This window comes from Penaeus chinensis, chromosome 33 (assembly GCF_019202785.1).
Source record: "Penaeus chinensis breed Huanghai No. 1 chromosome 33, ASM1920278v2, whole genome shotgun sequence".
Lineage (NCBI taxonomy): Eukaryota > Metazoa > Arthropoda > Malacostraca > Decapoda > Penaeidae > Penaeus > Penaeus chinensis.
Window position 1 is genome coordinate 27,530,236 of NC_061851.1, and position 10,000 is coordinate 27,540,235.

Here is a 10,000-nt window from a genome sequence, read left to right on the forward strand (position 1 = left end):
ACAGTTAGATAGATAGATAGATAGACAGATAGATATAAAGAGAGAGAGAGTAAGACTACTATTCTTCCTACTAAAAAACAATTCTGCGAAATATTTATTTTCTGAAAAAGGCGAGGAAAATACATTTTGGCTATTACATTTCACCTAAACAACATCTTTAAAGAGAGTGGGGAGATGGGTAGTTGAGGATAGAGCGAGAGGGAAAACGAAGGAACAGAGAGAGGAGAAAGCGAGAGAACGAGGAGAGAGAGAGAGAGAGAGAGAGAGAGAGAGAGAGAGAGAGAGAGAGAGAGAGAGAGAGAGAGAGAGAGAGAGAGAGAGAGAGAGAGAGAGAGAAAAGAGAGAGAGAGAGAGGCAAACAGACAGAGACAGACAGACAGACAGAGACAGCCAGACAGACAGACAGACGCAAACATACAAACAAAAAGAGTAAGAGAGAGAGAGAAAACCTAAACAGCTCAACCCCACAAAACTAACCTCCCTTACCTCCCCCCCCCCCAATAACCCCTCCCCCCAAAAAAGCTACAGAATGTAAATAAAAAACTAAACTAAAATAATAATAATAATGATATATAAATAAATAAACACATCTTTCTGAACGAAACAAAGATCCAGTCCCCCCCCTCCCCCCCCCCCCAATTCAAAAACACTCTCTTTGAGGAATGAGGCCCAAAAGCTCACACAGAGAGACTACGGATGTACAAATTGAATTCCTATACTGGCACCTGCGCCCTGCTGAGGTGGTGCCGCTGGTCGGGGATGGGGGGAGGGAGGGAGGGGGGAGGGAGGGAGGGAGGAGAGGGAGGATGGGGGGAGGAAAGGGGGGAGAGGGGGAAGGGAAAGGGGGGGAAAGGGGGGAGGAGGGGGAGGGGGAGGGGGGGAGGGGAGGAGAGGGGGGAAAAGGGAGGGGAGGGGGGGGAGGGGGGAGGGGAAAGGGGAAAAAAGGGGGAAGGGGGGGAAGGGGGGAGGGGAAAGGGGAGGGAGGGGGAAAGGGGGGGAGGGAGGAGAGGGGGAAAAGGGGGGGAGGGGGGAGGGGAAAGGGGGGGAGGGAAAAAGGAGGGGGGAAAGGGGGGGAAGGAGAAAGGGGGGGAAGGGGGGGAGGGGAAAAAAGAGGGGGAGGGGAAGAGGGAGGAAGGGAAAAGAGGGAAAAAAAAGGGGGGAGGGAGGGGAGGGGGGAAAGGGGGGGAGGGAGGGAAGGGGGGGAGGGAAGAGGGGGGGGGAGGGGGGAGGGGGAGAGGGGGGGAGGGGGGGAGAGGGAGGAGAGGGGGAAAAAGGGGGGAGGGGGGGGGGAGGGAAAGGGGGGAGGGGGGAGGAGGGGGAGGGAGGGAGGGGGGAGGGGGAAAAAGGGGGGAGAGGGAGGAGAGGGAAAGGAAAAGGGAGGAGGGGAGGGGAAAGGGAAGGGAGGGGGGAAAGGGAAGGAGAAAAAAGGGAAAAGGGGGAGAGGGAAAAAGGGGGAGGGAAAAGAAAGGAAAAAGGGAAAAAAAGGGAAAAAAAAAAAAAAAAAAAAAAAAGGGAAAGGGGAGGGGGGGAGGGAAGGGGAAAAGGGAAAAAGGGGGGGAGGGGAAAAAGGGGGGAGGAAGGGAAAAGGAAAAGGGAGGAAAGGGAAAGGGGAAGGGGGGAAGGGAGGGGAGGGAGGAAGGGGGGAGGAAAAAGGGAAAAGAAAAGGAAAAGGGAAAGGGAAAGGGGGGAAGGGAGGGGGAGGGAGGGGGAAAAAAAGGAGGGGAAAGGGGGGGGAAGGGGAAAAAAAAGGAAGGGGAGGGAGGGAGGAAGAGGGAGGGAAAAGGGAAAGGGGGGGAGGGGGGAAAAGGGGAGGGGGAGGGAGGAAAAGGGAGGAGAGAGAGGAAAAGGGAGGAGAGGGAGGAGAGGGAGGAGAGGGAGGAAAGGGAAAAGGGGGAGGGAGGGGGGGGAGGGGGGGGAGGAGAAAGGGGGAGAGGGGGGAGAAAAAGAGGGGGGAAAAAGGGAGGAAAAGGGAGGAAAAAGGGAAAAGAGGGAAAAAGAGGGAGGAAAGGGGGGAAAAAGGGAAAGGAAAAAGGGGGGGGGGAGGAGAGGGGGGGGAAGGGAAAAAAAAAGGGGGAAAAAGGGAAAGGGAAAAAAGGAAAAGAAAAAAGAAAAGAAAAAAAAAGAGGAAAAAGAAAAAGGGAAAAGAAAAAAAAAAAAGAAAAGGGGAAGAAAAAAAGGAGAGAAAAGAAAAAAAGAAGAAAAAAGAGAAAAAAAAAAGAAAAAAAGAAAAGAGAAAAAAAAGGGGGGAGGGGAGGAAAAAGGGGGGGAAGAAAGGGAAAGGGGAGGGGGGGAGGGGGGAAAAAAGGGGAGGGAGGGAGGGAAGGGAGGAAGGGGGAGAGGGAAAGGGGAAAAAAGGAGGGGAGGAAAGGGAAAAGGAAAAGGGGAAAAGGGGAGGGGGGGAAAAAGGGAAAGGGGGAAAGGGGGAGAGGGAGAGGGGGGAAAGAGAAAGGAAAAAAAAAAAGGAGAGAAGAGGGGAAGGGGAGAAAGGCAAACAAACAAAAAAACGACCAAACCCAAAAAAACAAAAAATTAAAAAAAAACAAACAACAGAAGACCCAAAAACAACCCCAAACCCTACAAACCCAAAAAAATAAAAAAAAAAAAAAAAAAAAGAAGAGAGGAAAGAAGAAAAAAAAAAAAGGGAAACCGAAGAGAAACAAAAAAACCAAACAAACAAACCCAAAAAGGTAAAGAAGAAAAAAAGAAAGAAGAGAGAAGAAGGAAGAAAAAAAAGGGGAAGGCAAAAGAAAACAAAAACAGACCAAAACATTTTTCCAAACAAAAAAGTAAAAGGGGAAAAGAGAAAAAAAAGGAAACAAAAGCAAACAACCCCGAAAAGGGCGAAACATTAAAAAAAAAAAGTAAAAAGGGAAACAAACAACCCCAAAACGAAAAAAAACTTTCAAACAAAAAAAAGTAAAGGAGGGAGAAAAAAAAGAAAAAAAAAGAAAAAAAAAAAAGGAAAACAGGGCCCAAACAGAAGAAACGACGCCCAAAATACAAAACAAAAAATTTGAAGGAAGAGAGGGAAGGGGGGAAGAAGAAAAGGGGGGAGGGGGGGGGTTTGGGGGGGGAGGGGGGGGAAACGGCGTCCTATGTGTGGTGTGGTGTGTGTGGGGGGGGGGGCGACTCGTGGGACGGGGAGGAGGGGGTGGAACTGCCTAGATGTTAAGGGACACGGCCTAGCTGTAGGTAGGGGGGGGGGGACACGGCCTAGCTGGAAGTAGGGGGTAGAGGAAACGACTGAGGGTTGAAGCGGAGGAGGAGGGGTAAGGATTCGTCCTGCATGGGAATACGGGGGAATGGGAGAGGAGAGGGAAAGGGGATTTGACAAGGAATCTGGTAATGAAGGTTGCTACATAGGCGCACCACATCAATTGAAAAAAAAATGAATGGGAGAGCCAATTAAAGGGCTGAATGAAAAACGTGAATGAAGATGGAACAGTAAACGACTATATAGTAGAAAAAACAAATTCGTTTACTTACCAAACACATATGTTAGATCTAATTTCATAAGCAAATTATAGAAAATGGAATACAAACATAAGGGAAGTCTTGACAGCAAGTTATCTTAGTTGATATATAGGATATGTCCCACTGTTACCATTAATATTTCTTTAGTTTGCATTTCATTCGTAGTTATGAAAATGTTCATTGAGTTTTGATTAAAAGTCAGTTTAGTAAGAAAACATTTATTTACACGTTTGCAAAATTTCAGCAAATATCATCCTTTTAGCATGACGTTTAAACTACAGCTGTGCATCTGCAGGTAGAACTGGTCCTTGAACTCCATCTTGCACGTGGCGCACTTGTACTTCATCCCTCTGTGCCGTCGGATGTGCTCCCAGTACATCGACCAAGACCGAAAAGACTCCTGACAATGCTCACAAGTGTAAGGCTTTTCCCCGGTATGTATCCTCATGTGTTCCACAAGGCTGTCCCGCTTGGCTAAGGACTTCCCACAGTGAGGACACTCGTGACGCCTCCTGACGCCCCTCTCCGCCCGCCGCCTCTGTAGAAGCTCTTTTCCCGCGTCATCGTGTGTGCGGACGTGGTTGTCAAGTTCAAAGGCGTTTGGAAGGGCCTGCCGGCAGATGGCGCAGACGGCCGGGAGGTGGGGCAGGTTGGAGCCGTGCGAAGAGAAGTGCTTGTTGAGCCCCTGGTGGGAACGCATTCGCAGGTTGCAAGCGCCGCACTCGTAATACCTGGAGAGAATGGGAAACCTTTGTAGCAAGGTTGGCATACGACTACTTATACAACATGTAGATGTTAACTAGAAAATGGAAGACAATTCAGCCTAGAAACTTACCTTGGGAAATATCCACGGTCGCTGACTTTTGATTCTTCGTCTAGCTCATCCAAAGAAACAGCGGACGTTCTCTTGGCCCGAGTGGAAGCCCGGGTCCTCCGCAACGGGCCGATCACGGGACTTCTCTCTTCCTCTTTCACTTGGACGCCGATGCTGTCCGGAACGGGTCGCCAGGGAGAGCCTGCGACTAGAGAATTCATAAAATTGGGCGACGCCATTGGCAGACGGATTTCTTGCGGAAGCGCAGATGCTTCGGGTTGAGCATCTTCGGTGCTTTCCTGCTTGATGTATCTCCCATCATGGTAAGCCGGGAGGCTGTCGGACCGGACAGAAGGATACACGGGGCTATCCTGCGGAGGCTGAACTCTTTCTTGCACGGGACTTTCGTTTTCAAGGGATTCATCATCGTAGAATTCACTTGAGACGTTAGATAGCTCTGTGTTCGGTGATGCCTGCGGAGTTGGCCTATAGAGTGGATGGCTTGGACTGGGGAGGACCATGGGAGTGGAGAGGGTTCGGGCATACATATCGGGCGCTCCAACGACGAATGGATACGGGTAGGGTAACAAGCCCATTTGCATAGCAGCTGAAATAAAGAATACACTTTGAAAATCATGCTAAACCTTGCAGTATACACAAAATTAATATACAACATAATTCATTCACTACGTACATTGAACCTACAAAGTCACTTCACTAACCTGCTTGTTGGTAAAACTGCGACATCCGTTGTAGTTGAACATAATCCCGAGTGCGCTGCAACAGTTCCTCGACGCGAGCCTGGTACTGATGGCTATGATCCCCGGGATGAGACGGTTCCGGGTACTCGAGCTCTTCAAAAAATTGCGAATCCCCTCGAGGTGGGTAAGCGGCGAGGCCTCCGTGGTCGCCCCGACGAGGCTCTTCGTAGTCTCGATACTCTCCCGGCTCTTTCTTGACGCCCTGGGATTCCCCTGCGACGGTTGGGACGAGCTGCTCATCGCTCTCCGAAGGCACCGCGACGTACTCCTTCCGTCGCGGCGGCTCGTGGTCGCTAGAAGGCTCACCAGCTCCATTACAGGTCTTGTTCTCCAACCAGAGGGAACCACGCTCTCCCCTCATCAAGGTCTTTAACTTCATCTTGCATAAAGCTTTTTTTCGGAACTACACACAGCACAATGCTCAAGCTGATACTGACGTGAATGCGGCTAGTATGGCGGTTTTGTGGGGCTTCATGGGGAACGGGGAAGACGGGGAAGGAGCTGTGGTTATGAGGATTGATGGGGACAAAGGGATGAATCACTCGGGACGCGGAGAGGTGGTGGGAGGCAGGGGGGGTTACAGGAAAATCCATATAGCCTTATATTAGCTGACCGACTACTAGGTACTAGAGGGAAGTTTAATATTGTATATATGTTTGAGATAAATGTCATTATCATAATAATAATGATTTTTGTAATAGTGAAAATGATAATGATAATAATTATTATTATAATTATTAACATTGGTAATTATAAATATAATTTTAATCATCATAATGATTATAATCATCATACTTATATAACTGTAAATGTAAATATGAATATAATTTTCAAAATAATAATTATAATAACAAGAAAATGATAATCATTACAATGATAAACATGATAATGATAATGATAAATTATTATTATTATTATTATTATTATTATTATTATTATTATTATTATTATTATCATGTTATCATTATCATTATTGTTATTATACGAATAATAATAATAATATTAATAAAAATAATAATAATAATAATAATTATGATAATATATAATAATAATAAGATGTAATAAAAATAATAATAAGAATAATAATGATACATAGTAATATAATGATAATAGTAATAATAATAATAATAGTAATAAAATTAAGAATAATAATAATTAGTGAATGATAATAGTAATAATAATATTAATATTAATAAGAAAATAAATATAAATAATAAATAATGATAAATAGTAATAATAATGATAATAGTAAATAATAATAATATTATTAATAAAATAATAATATAATAATAATAATGGATAATAGTAATGAATAATAATAATAGTAATAATAATAATGAATAGTAATATTAATAATAATAGGTAATAAATAATAATAATTGTAATAATAATAACAATGAATAATAATAATAATAATAAATAATAATAATGATAATAATAATGATAATAATAAGAGTAATAATAATAATTATTATTATTATTATTATCATAATTGTAATCATAATTTTTATCCTTATTATTATTATCATTATTATTATTATTATCATCATTATCATTATTATTATTATCATCATTATCATTATTATTATTATCATCATTATCATTATTATTATTATCATCATTATCATTATTATTATTATCATTATTATTATTATAATTATTATCATTATTATCATTATTATCATTAATATCATTATTATTATTATTATTATTATTATTATTATTATTATTATTATTATACTAATACGAATACGAATACGAATACGAACACGAATACGAATTGTATGGTTTTCAACAATAATAATAAATATCTTAAAAACGATGTGAATATATGAAAGGGTAGCAAAAGACAAAAGAACAATGGCAAGTTTGTTTATTCTCAAAGCACACACCCCTCGGGTTGTGTATGACCTCAGGTGACCCGATGACCCGCCTTCCTCTGGTTGCTGTATACTACGGAGACAAAGGAACTTCAGGAACAGGATTGGAGGAACAGAGGAGAGAATAATACAAATCCATTTAAGATTTTAAGACGCGTGGGAACCGTGGTTATTAAAATGCTTATCCATGATATTTATTCCCTTCGTCGTGTCTTGAAATATAATCTGGTTGAATATCAATTTACCTAATATAAATAACCTTCATCACTATCATTATCGATCACTATCAATATCTGATAATTTTGATATTATCTTAACGTTCTTACCCTTATTATTGAAATGCTATTTACTGTTATGAATTCAAAGCCGTGTTCCTGTACTGTAAAACAAACTACCCATAACATCATATAGCTGTGACAAGATCTTAAATGTGTCCTATGTTTTTCTAAGTAGTTAGATCCCCCTCGGGTGGTCGATGGCCTATCCTGGAATGACCCGCACGTTGACCCAGTGAAGAACACGGTGTGAAAAGAGGGAGGGATGGGTCATGGGAAAGAGGTCATGGTATGAGTAGTAAGAGTGTAAACAAAATGAGTCCTGTGATGAGTAAAATAAGGTAAAAGCTAATCGAATATGCGTACATGAGGGAATAACGTTAATTATTGTGCTTTTAATTTGGCAACAAATAAAAAGATTAAAGGAATTTGTTTGTGGAGAATAGACAACATTGCACTATGATGGATGAACGTGAACAGAACTCCCAATCTGTATTTGCACTGGTCCTGTGAATAAATAATTAAATCTTGTTAATTAGCCTGTGGTTTAGCATCACTTACCTCATGTTATGATAATACCCTAAGTGACCCGGTAAGAGGTTAAGGAAACCACATAACAAGCTAACAAATGGGGACGCGGAAATGTTATTGTGTAAACAGATCACAAAATACAGAGTAAAGTTAGGTAAACTTGTAGTGTTAGAAATTATTTTTTTATCATGTACCATCTCCGGTCCGGAGGTTGGCAACCAGTTGCTGGTTGAACTACTCCACCCGCAGAACAGCAACCAAAGTCAGGATAAATGACCTGTCTACTGTTATCCTTCGATCTACCGTTGACCATCGAAATGGTTCTTCCGTCAGTTCTAGGCACTAATGTTACTGCTGCCCAACACTAGGATTGGGACCCCTTTCAGGTGCTACCTCTCTAGGTGAGAGAGGACCTGGGAGCAGTGATCATTAAGGGGTGGCTCCACATTCCCAAAAACTCCAAATCTCCCGAACTAGTGTAGTGTTGGAAAGTGGAAAGAAATTTCATACCATCTGTCTAATCGAAACACAAACACACACACACATACATATATATGTGTGTGTGTGTGAGTGTGTGTGTGTGTAATCAAATGTCAAAAGCAGCTTGCTAAGAAAATGTATACTTCCACATTCATTGTTTCATAACTTCTACCGTCTTCTTCCCAAACAGACTACCTGCACATAAACTATATTGAAATAGGCATTTACAGTCATAATGAATCTCTTTGGAAATACGATTTTCCACGTCGTGTTCAAAACCAGGCAAGGAGACAGCCATGAATTATACACATGGCTTGCCACCGAACACTCAAAGGAACTGTTAACAATGCCACTATATCAGTTATTCGTGAAGAGCGAATTGGCCAAGGTGGTTGAAACTGTCTGCTTCTGGGTTGACATTTCATCTTAGCTGTTAGTATAAATTCCAGTATTTTCATATGAATGTACTAATTTCATGATGTTAATTTAACTAACAAAATAAATAATGATAAGAATAACAATGCTGATAAGGATAACAATGTTGATAAGGATAATAATGCTGATAAGGATAATAATACTGATAAGGATAATAATGCTGATAAGAAAAATATTGCTGATAAGGATAATAATAATGATAATGATATAATGCTGATAAGAATAATAATGCTGATAAGGATACTAATGCTGATAAGGATGATAATGCTGATAAGGATAATAATACTGATAATGATAATAATACTGATAATGATAATAATACTGATAATGATAATAATACTGATAATGATAATAATACTGATAATGATAATAATACTGATAATGATAATAATACTGATAATGATAATAATACTGATAATGATAATAATACTGATAATGATAATAATACTGATAATGATAATAATACTGATAATGATAATAATACTGATAATGATAATAATACTGATAATGATAATAATACTGATAATGATAATAATACTGATAATGATAATAATACTGATAATGATAATAATACTGATAATGATAATAATACTGATAATGATAATAATACTGATAATGATAATAATACTGATAATGATAATAATACTGATAATGATAATAATACTGATAATGATAATAATACTGATAATGATAATAATACTGATAATGATAATAATACTGATAATGATAATAATACTGATAATGATAATAATACTGATAATGATAATAATACTGATAATGATAATAATACTGATAATGATAATAATACTGATAATGATAATAATGCTGATAATGATAATAATGCTGATAATGATAATAATGCTGATAATGATAATAATGCTGATAATGATAATAATACTGATAATGATAATAATACTGATAATGATAATAATACTGATAATGATAATAATACTGATAATGATAATAATACTGATAATGATAATAATACTGATAATGATAATAATACTGATAATGATAATAATACTGATAATGATAATAATACTGATAATGATAATAATACTGATAATGATAATAATACTGATAATGATAATAATACTGATAATGATAATAATACTGATAATGATAATAATACTGATAATGATAATAATACTGATAATGATAATAATACTGATAATGATAATAATACTGATAATGATAATAATACTGATAATGATAATAATACTGATAATGATAATAATACTGATAATGATAATAATACTGATAATGATAATAATACTGATAATGATAATAATACTGATAATGATAATAATACTGATAATGATAATAATACTGATAATGATAATAATACTG

At 39.3% G+C, this 10,000-nt stretch overlaps 1 protein-coding gene across 1 annotated transcript; it reads right to left on the minus strand.

Annotated features, from left to right (window-relative positions):
- Positions 1 to 3,724: 3,724 nt before the first annotated feature.
- On the minus strand, positions 3,725 to 5,428 carry LOC125043096 (zinc finger and SCAN domain-containing protein 31-like). The gene is made up of 3 exons (XM_047639047.1): positions 5,011 to 5,428; positions 4,310 to 4,895; positions 3,725 to 4,205 (listed from the first exon to the last, which is right to left on the minus strand). Exons 1-3 carry the CDS (start codon positions 5,426 to 5,428, stop codon positions 3,725 to 3,727), a joined length of 1,485 nt encoding a protein of 494 aa, XP_047495003.1.
- Between the last annotated feature and the right edge of the window lie 4,572 nt (positions 5,429 to 10,000).

What these genes read in the sequence shown, in the direction of transcription:
- LOC125043096 (XM_047639047.1), bottom strand. Translation starts at nt 5,428, where the DNA reads ATGAAGTTAAAGACCTTGATGAGGGGAGAGCGTGGTTCCCTCTGGTTG. An exon ending in GCAGTTTTACCAACAAGCAG is followed by an intron (nt 4,896 to 5,010) that starts GTTAGTGAAGTG and finishes TCTTTATTTCAG; the next exon opens with CTGCTATGCAAATGGGCTTG. An exon ending in GACCGTGGATATTTCCCAAG is followed by an intron (nt 4,206 to 4,309) that starts GTAAGTTTCTAG and finishes CATTCTCTCCAG; the next exon opens with GTATTACGAGTGCGGCGCTT.